This window comes from Jatropha curcas, chromosome 9 (assembly GCF_041381405.1).
Source record: "Jatropha curcas cultivar XTBG-Jc1 chromosome 9, XTBG_Jcur_1.0, whole genome shotgun sequence".
NCBI lineage: Eukaryota > Viridiplantae > Streptophyta > Magnoliopsida > Malpighiales > Euphorbiaceae > Jatropha > Jatropha curcas.
This window is the reverse complement of record NC_143159.1, coordinates 4,509,968-4,526,125: the sequence shown is the minus strand read 5'-3', so window position 1 is coordinate 4,526,125 and position 16,158 is coordinate 4,509,968. Positions and strand designations below refer to the sequence as shown.

The 16,158-nt window shown below is 35.3% G+C and overlaps 1 protein-coding gene across 4 annotated transcripts in view; it reads left to right on the top strand.

The window, feature by feature from the left end:
• Positions 1–762: 762 nt before the first annotated feature.
• The window catches only part of LOC105630722 (binding protein), a 32,127-nt gene continuing 16,731 nt past the window's right edge, over positions 763–16,158 (top strand). For 3 of the 4 annotated variants that reach the window (XR_016322509.1, XR_016322508.1, XM_089725787.1), the window contains exons 1-20: positions 763–920; positions 1,467–1,687; positions 3,323–3,386; positions 4,001–4,235; positions 4,515–4,691; positions 5,046–5,366; positions 6,103–6,325; positions 8,451–8,519; positions 8,827–9,276; positions 9,442–9,766; positions 10,471–10,920; positions 11,013–11,171; positions 11,342–11,491; positions 12,572–12,727; positions 12,900–12,941; positions 13,096–13,440; positions 14,718–14,891; positions 15,021–15,181; positions 15,314–15,629; positions 15,715–16,147. Coding sequence is in view for 1 of the 4 variants with exons in the window: in XM_089725787.1 (XP_089581913.1) it covers positions 1,569–1,687; positions 3,323–3,386; positions 4,001–4,235; positions 4,515–4,691; positions 5,046–5,366; positions 6,103–6,325; positions 8,451–8,519; positions 8,827–9,276; positions 9,442–9,766; positions 10,471–10,920; positions 11,013–11,171; positions 11,342–11,491; positions 12,572–12,727; positions 12,900–12,941; positions 13,096–13,440; positions 14,718–14,891; positions 15,021–15,181; positions 15,314–15,629; positions 15,715–16,147 (4,369 nt within the window). In the remaining 3 variants the exon portion in view is untranslated. Of the gene's footprint in view, positions 921–1,466; positions 1,688–3,322; positions 3,387–4,000; positions 4,236–4,514; positions 4,692–5,045; positions 5,372–6,102; positions 6,326–8,450; positions 8,520–8,826; positions 9,277–9,441; positions 9,767–10,470; positions 10,921–11,012; positions 11,172–11,341; positions 11,492–12,571; positions 12,728–12,899; positions 12,942–13,095; positions 13,441–14,717; positions 14,892–15,020; positions 15,182–15,313; positions 15,630–15,714; positions 16,148–16,158 lie in introns of those variants that run through there. The other variant, XR_016322510.1, reaches the window with a different exon arrangement.

Genomic DNA, 16,158 nt, shown 5'->3' with positions numbered 1-16,158 from the left:
AAATCAACTAAACTAGACATATTTATTAAGAATTTTAATCAACAACTAAGTTTTTAACAGATTCGTATTTATATTATATTAAACTATATTGACGGTGAAAAATAATTATTAATAAAATAATTTTCTTAAATTAATATTTTTATGCAATCAGTTTATTAATTGTTATTAAACATAATTAATAACTATTAAATGTTGTTATAAAAAAGTTAATTAATATTTTTATTTATGTAATACGTTAAAATTGATAATGCTCATATTTATTTATTTGTTTATTTTTATTATATTCTACTACCTATTAAAAATAATAATGCTCATAATAATATGTATTTGTGAAAAAAAAAAAAAAATCCTTCTTAGCTGTGATTCCGAGATTATGTCATTAATCAATATCAAACCTTAATCATTGGTCCATGGGCCTATAAAAGGAGGCCCAGTAGGTTCCTTTCTGCCCGTTAAACTTCTTGAAACTCGAAGCTTCAAGTTCAAGGGAAAGCTAACTTTGGGTAAGAGGGAGGAAAGACAACCGCGAAGAAAGAAAGGCCGTAAATTAGAAAAGAGCATTCAACGGTGTCGTTTGCATAAATTCGGGTTGTAACTGACTGGTAAATGCGTAAACAAGCAAAAACAATTTAATTATGGGGAGCTTGTCAGGTTAAAAACCGCATTGACCGAGGGCAATTTCGAAATTAAGTGAACTGCAGGGGTCTAACTTTTAACATATATTTTCTTTTTCCTTGTCTTTCTCTTCTTCGTTTATGATTTTATCTTTCCTTCTGTATTCGCGCATTAATTTTTTATTCGATTTCTCACTGACGCCATTGTTAAACCAAAAAGGTCTGAATAAAATACGAAGCTCAGATCTCGCTGTCCAAACCCTAAAAGCCAAACATCGCATTTTTCCAGCTCTACGATTTGATCAGGTAAAATACTTCGTTCTTAATCATCTAGTAATCTCCAATTATTTAGCTTTGGTTTGTGTTCCAGGTTTTTTCAATTATAATCTCTCAAGTGATTTCTTTATTTGAATTGCTCCATGTTGAATATATCGATCAGCTTTAATTATATAATAAAGATAATCTTCTCTTTTGAATCAACATTTTTTTTCATTTTGGTTTCCATTTGATCGTTTGGCAACTCTGAATTTGTGCTTGTATTAGTCTTAAGTGGATTTTAACTAGCATTACTTATTCTTACTTCGTATGAGTAATTACTTTCTTAAGGTTTGACTATCGTTGATTTATGGGAAGTTAAAGAGCCGTTGGTTTGAGCTTAGGAAGTCTTTGCATGCATTCAATATCTGTATTTTCTCTTACTGCTATTTCATTATCTGTAGCCCTTTATTGTTTGATTGGCAATATAGTGTTTTTAAATATTAATCATGGGTACGAACCCTTTTGGTTACTTTATACTGTTTATGAGACATTAGGGCCAAATGCTGACCTCAAAGTTTGATGCTAATGCAACAGAAAATTTAGATAGTCAGAAGTGATGGCCTGGAGTGACCATTTATGTCTCGTTTGTCATGGATAATGAATTTTTGATTCTCCTGCCAATTACTAGTGGGAAATATGAACATCGTTAAGGGTGTGGCTGACCTCATTCGAAGGACAGCCAGTATGAGTGGAGAATCTACTTCGGGGTCATCAGCTGGGAGGTTCCCTCCTCCTTCTCCAAAAATCTGCTTCAGGTATTTTTGTTGTTGGTAATCTGTCACTTGACAAGCTTAATGATTTAAAATTCATGATATTTTATGGTAGTTAAGGATTCTTGTGAGCTCCGGAATCATAAAGTGGGTGGAGTAGAGCAGTTAAATTTTTAGATGCCTGTATGTGTATTATTTCTGGACTATTGTTTAATTTCAATTTGCTTATTATGCGGCAAAAGGAGCTAAAATTAGCATTACAATAAAATAGCTCTGCAATAAGAATTTCTGTTGTTTTCTCCAAAAGCATTTAGATGTGGGATTGTTTACCTTCTTCCAAAAGGAAGTATTGGGAATCAGAATGTGGAGCAGAGACTGCTACTTTTCCTGTTACTAAAAAGTGATTATAAAATCAGCCTTAGCCATTTACATGGTTTACTTCTTTTCTTTCCAATTTTATTCATTTAAGACTCATTATTGAAATACTGATATAGTATTGAAGTAATTATATCGTTTACTTAATTGAATGCTTTATCTCTGTTGCCCATAATGCACCCTATTACTAGTTTTCTTTCTTTGGGTGGCATATACTGTCTCTTTGAACTTAATTCTCTTAGCATGTAAAAGATGGAGAGGTCGTGGTTCTTTCCTCTTAACCAGTGTAGTTCTTTTTTGTCTTTTCCAAATTCAGATTGGAATAGGAAATGGATAGAATATTTTTGTGTTGATTTTCTTGTACTTGTGCTTTAATTGATATTCCTTTCCCTTGACAAATGAGATTTGGAAGGTTAAGGTTCGACCTAAAGTAAGGCTTTCATTTGGCTTGCAATGTTCTGAAGAATTAAGGCTTTCATTTGGCCTGCAATACTCTGATGAATTAAGGTTACCTGCAGAATAAAGTTTTCCTGCTGGCATATCCATTATGTGATATGATGGGAGTGAGACTCGTTCTGATTGACTTCTTGATTGCATACTTGGAATAGTTTATTTGGCAGTTTTGAGAAAAATTGCTATGTTCCAGACTTTACACTGAGCTCCAGAGCTTTTGGCGAGAGGAAAGGTGCTTGGTATTGTGCGGCCGTATTCTGTTGGAGAGAAATGCTCTCATAATTTAAAATCAGAGTTTGTCCTTGTAGTCACTGCAGAACCGTTTTTCTGGCCTCTTTACAGTTTCTGACTTAGGAAATCTTGAAGGAGTATCTTAATTCAACACAGTTGGAGGGCATTGCTTCATTAGTCATTTTGGTTTTGTTTTTCTACATTTCAATTCTGAGAAGAGGATGTCTTCTGCTTTTATTTATGTTCTTGAATTTCTTCATTAAATATACTGCTCTTTTGTTTCCCCTTGAAAAGTTGAAGAAGTTAGGGTGTAATTATGCCTTTGCATACTTTTAAGTTTGGTGGGTTGTGGACCTAAGTTTTGCTACTTGTTAGCGGTGTCAATGGATATATTTTCCCCTCTTGGTTTTATTCATAGTTGTAATTCACTATGAAAAAATATTTTTCTTCATCTATTTTCATCAATAGGGACACATATATATACATATACAGGATACTATAAACCTATTAGGAATCGAACTCCTATTTACAACTAGTCCTTAAAAATAGTGTTATCATCTTCCTTACAGTGACCTTGTTCACTCCAGTTGATCTTTTTGCTTGTTTGCCCTCTTTTTTCAGTGAAGTCGGTGATGACGCAGTGTTGCATGCACTGTGGACGAAATATGAAGATGCTACTGATAAGGTCCAGCTACAAATTCACACTTTTATATTTTAAATTTTGCTCTTTTGTAGCTTTCATAAATCTGTGTTATTGGTTATTTCTCATTTTAACTTTCAGGTACTTTGGTTTCCTTTTTCTTTAAGCAATTAATTTATTATTATATTTACTATAGCTGATTCTTAAGAAATTAATAATTTTCATAATGGCAAGAAGATTGCTATGTAATCTTGACAACAGTCTGATTTTGCTTAAAGGAAGTTTTAAGGTAGAATAAACAATGTTGTTGCTTGTGTTGATATTTGCCATTGAATATATAGATGGGAATCACATCGATCTAGTTACTGCACTGCGGTGGAAAGTATACTTAACTTTAGTGCGCGCGCGCGTGTGTGTGTGGGGGGGGGGGGGATTGGTAAATTATTAACAAAGGAACTGGTTGAAGAAATTCTTCAACTGTCTTGATGAGCTACGAAGATTTGAGCATGTGATACTCTATTTTCTTAATAAGATTGACCTACATAGAGCCTTAGACAAAGCTAACAATAATTTTTTATTGAAGAATCTTAGTTGTGCATTTTTTTATTTATATTCCTGACGTTTTGATCTCTCTTTGTTTTCACATCTTCAATTTTTAGGTTGAAAAAAAAAAGCTGTTTCACGCTTTCCTTAAGCAATTCCTTATGGTGTCCAAGCACTGGGAACCTGTTAACGCTGGGCAGTTGGCAGAGTCTGCTTCTTTGACTGTCCCTTCTGTGGAATATCAATTGCAAGTTGATGATATAGTTGTTGGCTGCTCTGCTGGACACCCTGCTGAAGTAATTCTGATATTGACAGAAGAGATCACCAAATTAACTTCTCTCGTTGTGGATTGTAAGTTTATTACTCTATTCTGTTGTACAGTAGGTTGGTTCAGGGAGTAATATATTGTTAGAAAAGGAGTTGGTAAACTGTCTGCTGTGTTTCTTATGTGTTCTAATCGGTTCTTAATGCGAAAATTCTGCATTTTAAGTTGCTGGATGGATGTTAAGTTACGTGCTTGGCAGTGTAATTTTAACAAATGGCATACTCTTTATGAAAAGGCAATGCTGAACATTTGTTAATGGTCGACAATCAATTTAATGGTTATTTATCTTTTATTTGTCAATCCAGTAAATACTACTATGGCGCCCTCCAAAAAAGAGTTACCAGATACTTCCACAAGCTTGAATCTCCTGTCTGAAGAGTTGAATGCACTGGATGCTTTAAAGATAATAACCCGTTCATTGCATAATTGTAGAGTTTTTGGCTACTATGGTGGGATCCAAAAGCTAACTGCATTAATGAAAGGTATACTTAAGGTTATCACCAACTTGAATTTTCCTTTGGAAATTTTGTTGCCTTTTACTTGGTTTGACATCTAATTGATGAAAGATTCTCTCTGCAGTAGTTTTTCTAGGGCTACTACTACTGACGTACTTTCTGTACCTCGATGCCTTCCAACTAAATTTCCTGTTACATTACTTTTAAAGCATACTCTTCTTTTTTTGTATTTTTTCTAGTAGATTTATTTAACTGCACCTAGATGCTTCCCTGATTTCCTGTTATATTACTTTTAAAGCATACTCTTTGTTTTTTAGTTTTTCTAGTATTCTGTATTAACAAAAAAAAGTGTCTGTATATTGTGCCCATGTTTTTCTTTAGGGGCTGTTGTCCAACTCAAAGCATTCGCTGGTGCCTTATCTGGTGAAGAAAGTTTGTCCAATGTTATTGTAGAGAAGATGGAACTTTTGCAACAGATACTTGTATACGTGGTGTCAATTATATGTAGCTTTATTGATCTTAATACAAACGAATATGAAAAGGCTCAGTATAGTGGTTCTGTAGAATTCTCTGTCTCCACATGGGCTGCATCCTCAATGGACTCATCTAGTGGTTTGAAGATTCCGACTGAAACAAGGTTATATTGGCATCAAAAGGCAGTTGTGTTGGTGATGGAAGCTGGTGGCCTCAATTGGTTAGTAGGTAAGGTAGGCACTTCCAATTTTATTTATGATTGTTGACATTACATATTTCAGCAGGTGGGAACATAGGACTCGACATGTTTGAATTGCTTACAGATTTCTATGTTATACTGAAGGTGCATTATAAGAACTGTATAATTTGTCACAGTTCTGATAAATAAATTGTTGTCTCAATGCTTCAGTTCAGAAGATTTACCTTATCTCTTCAATAACAATCTTTGTGCTCTGGCTAATGTAATTAGCTAAGTTGGTTTATTTCTTTTTCACGTTAGCGGGGCTTGGTTTTAGTTATTATTGGATTATAGTTTTAAATGTTGCTGCTGCTTATTTATAAAAATTCAGCTCTTCTATTTATGACACATTTTATGTCATTCAGCATTTGTGACAACAGGTTTAGGATCTGGCATTTAAACAGCAAATTGTTCACAGTTTATGTCTGGAGAGTAATGTTATGGTTGCATATGATTAGTCTGTATTATATATTATTTTAGTACATTTGCTAATCATTTGTTTTTACTGATGCATTCCTATGAGATAGAGAATTGAATTGAGAGTATCTTCTTGCTACTGTAGCTCGATTATCAGCCTGTTGTGATTCAAGTGCAATAGAGAATTGAAGTTAGATCTCTGACGGCAATTTCAAATGTCATATTTCTGAAAACAAGTTGTAATAATACTTCTGATGAAACATTTATTATTTTGGCATTTGATTTTTCATTCAATTATTTGTGTTCCAGAGCTATTGCGTGTCATCAGAAGATTTACTTTGAAAAAACAGTTGATGGATGTATCACTTCAGTACTTGACTATGAGGACCCTTCATTTAGCATTATCGGAGAATCCACGGGGTCAGAGTCATTTTAAAAGTATTGGAGGACTTGAAGTTCTGTTAGATGGACTAGGGGTTCCATCAATTAATGTGCTTTTGTTGAAGAATGCCTCTTATATTGATGAGAAGAGGTAATTTAATTAATTGTCCAAGTTATACTTTTTACTAACCTGAGATCATTGCATGTACTGTTGGAGCATTGATAAACAGTTAGCAGAATATTTATAAAGTAGGATAATTTGCACATGGTGGCTTTCTGATGTTTTGGCAATGTTGATCCAAGGGGAAAAAATGAGGTCCTGTGGTTAGTGTAGTTATATGGTAAAACAGAAACTGATATAGTTGTTGTGTTGTTCTATTACTGGGATGTTTGAGCATACATCTGCTTTCCATGTTATTGACTGCAAAGGCCATTTTTCCATGTCCTAATCTAATTGACGACAAAAATAGTGTGGAAAATTATTGATGCAGTTTACTCTGATTCTCAATTTTTGAATTTGGTTACCATGTTTTCACCATTTTCTTTTGATAAATCTGGATCTCTTTATCCTTTCACGCACGCATTTTAAAGCATCATACATATATGTTGGTGTATATAATTTTATAGGAGGTCCTGTCATATCATTGCATGTGCCCTAGTTGGCAAGTGCGATGCATTGCTGGTGGAGGGTGCTAAACTGGAAGAGGTAGACCTAGGACCACATAAAGGGAAGTTGTCGTAAAAGATTTACGGTCCTTTGACATTAGTGTGGATTTAGCAATGGATAGAGCAGAATGGTGAGAAAGGATTCATATAATCTTCCCTAGGGGTGTGCAAATGGCCTGTTCGGTTCCGACCCGAACTGAACTGCAAAAACCGAAGACCGAAAATGGATTTTCTTTGAAACCGAACCAAACCAAAACAAACTGGTTGATTCGGCTCGGTAGGCATTGGTTTGGTTAAATGGTTCGGTTTTACTCAGAAAATAAATATTTTGGAATAACCGATCCAAAAACCAAAAACCAAAAATATGAAATTTTTTAACTGAAACCGAATCCAAGGACCGAATAACCGAACCAAAAACCAAAAATATTTTGGTTTGGTTCGGTTTTTGGTTTTTTCCCAAGTTTGCTCACCCCTAATCTTCCCCAACTAGTTTGGGATTAAGCCCTAGTTATTGTTGTATCATTGCATATAATGTGCAACTTAGTTATGGACCTGGTAAAGTTGATCATTTTTAAACTACAATACCCCGCAAACATGTATCTGAAGGGCATATCCCTCCTTTTTTGAGGAAGTGTAATGGCCTTGAAGAGTAACTCCCATAAGCTCCATACTTGGATATGGGGAGCAAGTGTAAGATGATGGTGGCTGTTCAGGTATTGGATTTGTTTATTGTCAAGATCTTTTCTTAGTAATCCCGTGCATCCTACTGACTCAAACTACCAATGCTATTGCATTATCCCTGTGGGTAGTGCAGTGCCAAGGTATGGCCTAGACAACACAGTCTAGGGTGACAATACACGAGTTATGCGATATATCACTTCTGATAAACTTGGTACTTCACAGAGATAAAATTTCTTTCAGAGTTTCTCCTCATTGAAAAACATCTACAATCTGTTACCCTAGAGACCACTGAACTGCATCTAATATCTGGGTAATGTCAGTCTAGGATGACAATACACGAGTTATGCGATATATCACTTCTGATAAACTTGGTACTTCACAGAGATAAAATTTCTTTCAGAGTTTCTCCTCTTTGAAAAACATCTACGATCTGTTACCCTAGAGACCTCTGAACTGCATCTAATATCTGGGTAATGTTAGGCTTGCTAAAGTTTAGTCTTGTTGGATGGAATGAGAGGTTGGATGCTTAAACTTTTTTCTGATCTGGTTTTTCAATGTTCTGGCATTGCAAGTCATAGTGGTTTTTGGTTGATGTCTTGAGCCTTTTACTTGTTAATCTCTCACTTTCTCATTGAATGTAGTCTACTGTATGGAACATCTGGCATCATGTTGTTGACCTGATGAATGTTATCTATGCTGTTGCCTGTGTCTTGATACCATTTCACTTGGCAAAAATTGATATTGACAGTTATGGCAGCTTGGTTTTCTTGTTTGTGCAATAAGATGCAATGACATGCTACTTAATGTTGATTATTTGTTTTATTTTCTTTTCCAATCCATTTGATTTATGATTGTAATGGAAAATTTGATCCTTTTCATTAGTTTCTTATCATGGATGCTTTGACATAGTGATTCACATTTTATTGCAGAGATGAGAATCTTTTGCTGAAAGTTTTCCAGCTTCACGTTCTTTCCTTGACAGTTATGAGAGAGGCTGTGTATCCTTAAAATCACCCCCTCTGGAGTCAAATTTCTTATTTTCTCTTTCAAGTACAAGATTTTGAAAGGTCTACTCTACGTCTTTCATGATAAAGGAAGTTTAAATGTTGTTTGAAAATACGTATATGGACTTTACTCTAGCTATTTGTTGGTCCATCAATTGACAAATGTAAGGGCCTAGTAGGTATCTAATCTATGATACAGACTTGACGTAGTACTTCGTAAAGCAAGTGAAAAAGGGTAACTTCAATTTTCTGGTATAAGTTGTGTTTTAAAAAAGGTTTATTTTCCTTAACAAGTATTCAGCTTCGGTAATTTGAACAACTTGCAATTTCTTTGCGAAAATGGAAGAATTCACAAATTTGCAAATAGCTTTTGTTCTCTTGCTTTCATGCTTCAAGAGTACATGCAGAAGTCTGAGGATTTCTCAATGCAGGATGATTTTGGAATGCCTGTTATTGACTTGATTTTGAATCGGGTACAGACGGAGCTTTGTTTTCCCCTTCCAGCTGATGCTTCTTATTCCCAACTTTGGAATGAATATGTTGTCAAGTTGAGCAGGGTACTTTGTTCTTTCATAGCTTCTCCAGAAAATATTAAATCTCATCATGCCCCTGCCACCAGTGGTCGAATCGCCATGGCAATTTCTTCAGCTTATAGTGAACTTTCAATTAAGTGGGCCATGAGGGTTCTTTTTACCATCTTCCCATGCATTAAGGCTTGTTCAAATCAAAATATATTGCCGAGCTATTTAAGGTGATTGATTTAAATTTATGCTGTATTTTTCTTCTTTTTGGCTGTTGAAGGATGTAGGATATCAATAGCCAGAATGTTGCTAGCAACCTTTTCCCCCCTTTTCATATTTTCTTTATTTTGTTTTCTTATCTTTTTCATGTTGTTTCTTCATTCTATATTCTGCAGGGTCTTCATCAGTGCTCTGCAGCATTCTGTTCTTGACGCCTTCAGAAAGGTTCTTGCTTCATCGCCCGTGTCGCTTGATGTATGTAGGGAAGAAAGGATGTGGGACCTAATCTTCTCTGAGAACTTTTTCTATTTTGGATCAGCTTCAGAAGAAATTTCTGGAGAGCCTTACTCATGTAAGGAAGAAGTTGTAGAGAAGCTTGAAACTTCTCCCTCTAGCAGTACTAACAGTCAAAAAAGGGCTACTGGAATTGAAATCCTTCAGATAGAAATAATTTCATTTGTGGAACTTGCAGCAACTTGTAATGGAAGTGTACATAATTTGGTAGGTTCTTTCATTTCCTTCAGGACTTTGGGCAAACATTTTGTTTGGTAGTGTTTTGAGTTTTATGTTTATGTAATATACAAGTGGGATTGGGACATGGACTTTGATGTTGAAATTACTACTTGCTAGTTGGAGTTTGTATATGAGCACATGGTTTTAAGGAGATGGGGAAACTTCTAAATCACTTCATGTTTCTTGGTAAGAGTTACAGTCTTCTGAAGCTTTGGATTCTTGTGGTGGTGTTGAAAGGAGGAAGATTAATCATTATATGGCCAGTGCTCCTATTTCTCTGGTTATGATGTCATTCAAAGCTAAAATGAACTGTTTGTATGTGTGTGTAAAAATTGTTATATATGGGCGTTGGAGCTTCTGAGGACAATCTATATTTGGTTGTTAGCATTGCAGCATTTTATTTCTGTCCTTTTTTGAATTCACTATTAATTTATGTTCCAGTGTTAAAATGTTTGGGCCATCTTCTGCTTCTCTTGTATGCATGTAAAGATATGCGCATCTTGTTGGTGTTTCTTAGTATAACCATCTTATTTACAAATAACAATGCAGATGTTTGTCAAGATGTTGATGGATTTTTGTGGGGTGGGGGGTGGGGGTTTGCAACTTTTTGAAGCATTTATCCTAGCCTTTCTGAAGGCCACAGCTGATGGAACAATCCTGCGCTCTTTTCTCACTTTTTCTATTTGTTGCAGCCTGAGTTGTCTGGTTTGTTGGATGCCCTTGAGCAATGTGCTTGTCAGCCTGAGATTGCCAATGTTCTTGCCAAGAGTCTACTTCGTATATTGCAACTTTCACCTGAGAAAACTGTTGCTTCATTTAAGTCACTTGGCGCAGTTCGTCGTGTGCTCAAAGTTGCTTCAATTCAAGCGAAAGAGTTGAGAAGATCTGGAATTATAAGCCCTTCTCTTGAGAAAGTGCTTCCAGCATGCAGTGACCGCATGCCTGATGCACCTGAGAAGGCTGACACCTGTCTTGAATGCATGGGAACATGCATGGCTCTGTTCACAGAATTTTTCTCAATAGCAGATGATGCAAAAAGTTTAGTTTTACATGATTCAACTTGTATTGATTCTTTATTTGATTTATTTTGGGAAGAAGGCTTGAGAAATGTCGTTCTCAGCCACATTCTTGACCTTATGAAGGTATTTTATTGAATTTGTGTTCTCTTGAGTTACAAATTATTTGTTGCTTAAGTGTTAGGGCAACTGAATTCTTACCTTTTCCCCCTCTTCAGATTGTGCCATCATCTGTGGAAGATTATAAGGCAAAATTGCAATTATGCTCAAAGTATTTAGAAACATTTACTCAAATAAAGGAAAGAGAGAAAAGTTTTGCACAACTGTCTATCGATCTATTGGTTGGAATGAGAGAGATGCTCATGACTAATTCTGAGGTAATTTGTCACTCTTACATGTACCCTCTTTCAGCTTCTTCTTTCTTTCTTTTTGGGTTTGTGGGAGGGTTTGTGTTTTGGAACCTGGGAAGGTGTTTATGGGGCTTATCATTGGATTTGCTTTTATGTTGTTCTGATGTCTCACCATTTTTTCCCTCTCTCTCCTTCAGTACTATCAGGCCTTGTTTCGTGATGGTGAATGCTTTTTGCATGTTGTCTCTTTACTGAATGGTAACCTTGACGAGGCAAACGGGAAGAAGTTAGTTTTAAATGTCCTTCAGACTCTTACTTGTCTAATTGCAAGTAACGATAGCTCAAAGGTATTTTTTTTTTTTTTTTTTTGTTCCTTGTGTGTGATTGAGAGCTTATATCTATATTTTTATCTTAGCTTAAATTTGGATCTGAAATTTGAAATTCAGTGATTTGAATGAGTGTTAAGTCAAATTGCATAACAAAATTTGGACTTGTGAAATTGCACCACCTATAGAGATATTTTATGTCAAATGATTGTTTGTCCATATTTGCGAATCTAATTGCATAATGAATCTGACTGATTAAAACAAAAAAAAATGCTGTCTCATAAATTGTTTTTACTGGAACACAATTCAAATCCCTTAATATATATTACTCACCATCCACATGTAACCTTATGATACTTCTCGTCAGTGTTGCAGTCATTTAATTCAGCTGTTGCCACATCTGAACTTTGTTTTCATCTTCTGCATGAATTCTCGTTCTTCATTCTGCCGATGTTGATATCTTAGGCGGGGTTTTGATTCCGTCAACACTATAAAAGGCTCATGTAGTTAATGCTGAAGAATCTGCTCAAAAGTGCCAGGGTATATGGATACATCGAAAAATTAAGATTAATATTATTATTTATATGTTTTATTTATACATTTTATCATATTATTATTTATTTAAGTATCATTCAATCCTTAAATTGAAATGTCTATAGCATACATGTGTGTGTTTATCTAGTTCTGCAACCAAAGACATGTATTTGCAAATGTGCTTGGAGCAAACTGTGTCATGGTTAAGTGCTTGGCAGCCCATCAATGTTTTGCATAGCTGCCACCTGGAACACTTGATGATAACAATTATTTATCATTTTAGGATTTCAACAATTTTTTGTAATTTGATTGACAGGCTTAAGCTTCTTTAATCATTTGTGACTGAAAATTAAGTCCATACAAAGTCCAAAATAAAGGGGACAGGAGACCAATTTATTATGCTGTAGTTGGTACAATGAATTGAGTTACAGTAAGGGAGTTTGTCAACTTATGATCCGTGTTCCTTCATAGCAAAATATTTGAGACCATGGTTTAAATTTATGTATTTTGTTTTCATGTTTTAAATTTAGGTATTTTGTCTTCATACTTCTTGATCTTTTTTTGAAGGCTTCATTCAGAGCTCTAGTTGGAAAGGGCTATCAGACGATGCACAGTTTGCTGTTGGACTTTTGTCAATGGAGTCCAAGTGAAGCAGTATTAACTGCACTTCTTGACATGCTTGTTGACGGGAAGTTTGATATAAAAGCAAATCCTCTCATAAAGGTAACTTCCTTTCCTGAAAGCTTGCATGCTTCATTGTCAGAGTGTTATTATTTGATGACTCTCCTCTTATTTGTCTGTTGAAAAATTCCATATTAACAGTGGATTATGTGCATAACCTTTGACTAAATAAGTGGTGTTTCTCATTTATGGTTTCCTTCTTGTTTTGGTCCAGAATGAGGACGTTATCATACTCTATCTTAGTATTTTGCAGAAGGTTGGTAATTCATTTCCCTCCTATCAATTTCTGTGTTTGATCCCAGTATCCTTTTTCTTTTTAATTTTTTATTGCCATTCCTTTCCTCCTTGCCTGCTCTTTAATCATGAGAATATCATTCTATATCATTACTTGCTATTTTGTGATTGGGCAGAGCAGTGACTCCTTGCGGAACTATGGGCTCAATGTTTTTCTGCAATTGCTCAGGGATTCCATTTCCAATCGAGCTTCATGTGTCAGCGCAGGAATGCTTAATTTTCTTCTTGATTGGTTTGCTGAAGAAGATAATGATAATGTCATTTTGAAAATTGCACAACTAATTCAAGTTATCGGTGGGCATAGCATATCTGGAAAGGATATACGTAAGATCTTTGCTCTCCTCCGAAGTGAGAAAGTGGGAAGGCGGCAACAGTACTGCTCTCTATTGTTGACCACCGTGTTGTCAATGCTGAATGAGAAGGGACCTACTGCTTTTTTTGACCTGAACGGGAATGATTCTGTAAGTCAATACATATATTAGAAACCACTTAAACAGCAATATTTTCCTGCTTAAAGACTGTTATTTCTTACATTAGTTTTATATTTTATTCCTCTTCAAGCTTTATAATAACCCCAATTTTGTTCTATCTTACATTTCACAGGAGATTATCAATCTTTTATTGTTTTTTCCACTATACTTGGATAAATGCCATTCCACCTTTTTTTTTTTTTTTCCTGTTTTGAAAGCTTATACCCATCAGAGAAGAAACAACATAGTTCAGTTATCATAAAAAGCTCCTATGGTCTTATGCATCTTTTAGTATTTTTCTGGAAAAATGACTTGTCAAACTATACCTATAACCATGAGCAGCCTTGAATGTACTGCCTTTTTAAGCACATAAATATTCACTTGTTCACAAATATGTTTCTTGTCATTGCTTAATCCTACTTGTGTTGAGTCATTGTTTACTAGTCTTTCCTATAGATATAGGTGCTGCTAATGCTTTTGTTTGTCTGATACTGCTCTTTTGATTTAGTAATGGAAAAATAACGGTTGAGAAATCTATCTCATATCTTTTTAAATTAATATTATGTTAAGTTTACATTAGTAGCAATCCTTCTCTCTTAGTGGTTTCTGCAATTTTCGCTGTTATGGGCCATGGCCAGTTGGCCATAGGTGGATCTTATGGTTGGGTAATTGTCTGGCAGTTGTCTTCTCAATTTTAGCATTTATTGGCGTGTTCTTTGTAACTGTTTTTCTTTATCCTCCCTTGAAATATTAACTGCTTTGTTCTCAATATTGAATAATCTATTGAATTTAACTTAAACGATCAATTCTTATGCTGTCCGAAGACATCGCTCATGCTTTTTGAACAAAGCTGAAATTATTCTTTTCTATGTTGTCTGCGTGGTATGAAGTTAAATAATTACATTATTTGCTTTTTATCGAATTCTGTCAAGGGTTGACTACTCAACTCAGTTCAACTAAGCCTTAATCCCGAGCTAGTTGGGATTGGCTATATGAATTATTTTCTGGATTCCATTTAGAGCTATACTTTCTTCAAGATCTAGGAAATCTAGATCCTTTTCCCTACTTCCATCCATGTGATGTTAGGCCTACTTGCTTTCTTAACTCATTACATCTGTGTGTTCATCCTTCCATACCATGGATTTAATATTTGAAATTATCAATTGAAACAACACCTTTCGTGAAAGATGACACAATTATTTTGGCATTAATATATGATTCCTATACAATTTTTCTTCGGGATGCTAACATGCTGTTTTATGCTGTAGGGGATCTTGATTAAAACACCTGTGCAATGGCCTCTCAATAAGGGTTTTTCTTTTTCATGTTGGCTTAGGGTGGAAAGCTTCCCAAGAAATGGAGCAATGGGCCTTTTCAGTTTCCTTACTGGAAATGGAAAAGGGTGCTTGGCAGTTCTTGAAAAGGATAGGCTTGTTTATGAGGTAAGCTTTTCCTGGGGAAATGAGGATATGTCTGATGGTAGTATTCAAATCAGAACTTTTTGAATGTCTCTGCTAGTTTCATTAGTTTCCTTTGCCAATGTCATGCTATATTTTTCTTGTCTTTGGCAGTCAGTACATCTGAAGCGGCAGCGTGTTCAACTCCATATTAACTTAGTCAGAAAAAAGTGGCATTTTCTTTGTATAACTCATAGCATTGGGAGGGCATTTTCTGGGGGCAGCCTGGTGAGATGTTATGTAGATGGCGATCTTGTATCATCGGAAAGATGCAGGTTGTATTCTAGATCCAGTATTTTGTTATAGTGGTACTTTAATGTGCACAAATAGAAGTTTTTAAATGATTATTATAGCATCTCCAAAATGGATATATGTGATTGTCTTACTTCGGAATTTTCATGAAACAGATATGCAAAAGTTACTGAATTATTGACGAACTGTAGAATTGGCATGAAAAATAATTTGCCTCAGAATGAAGAAGATGGTTCTCTGGACTTGGCACATGATATTTTCTCTTTCCATGGTCAGATTGGGCCTATCTATTTATTTTGTGATGCTATTTCATCAGAGCAAGTTCAGGGCATCTACTCATTAGGGCCAAGCTACATGTATTCCTTCCTTGACAATCAATGTGCACCTTTTTATGATAGTCCATTGCCGAGTGGAATTCTTGATGTTAAAGACGGTCTGGCATCAAAAATTATCTGTGGACTTAATGCACAGGTTTCTCTTTCGTATTAAAAACATCATCATTTCTAAGCTTGCTTTGTTGTTTAGCCAACTCAAAAAGATTGGTGTCCTTTTTCAGGCTAGTGATGGAAGGAAGTTGTTTAATGTTTCATTAGTGTCGGATCATGCATTGGATAAGAAGTCATTTGAGGCAATTGTAATGGTTGGTACACAGTTATGTTCACGACGCTTGCTGCAACAGATAATTTACTGCGTTGGGGGTGTGTCCGTCTTTTTCCCTCTCATTGCGCAATCTGATAGATATGAAAATGAAGAAAGTGTATCCTTTGAGCATACATTACTTACACCCATCGCAAAAGAACGTTTGACAGCTGAAGTCATAGAGCTTATAGCTTCTGTATTAGATGAGAATTTAGCAAATCAACAACAAATGCGTCTACTTTCTGGATTTTCAATACTGGGATTTTTATTGCAATCAGTTCCGCCAGAGCAACTTAATTTGGAAACACTTTCAGCCTTGAAGCATCTATTTAATGTTGCAGCAAATGGTGGTAGGTGTCCC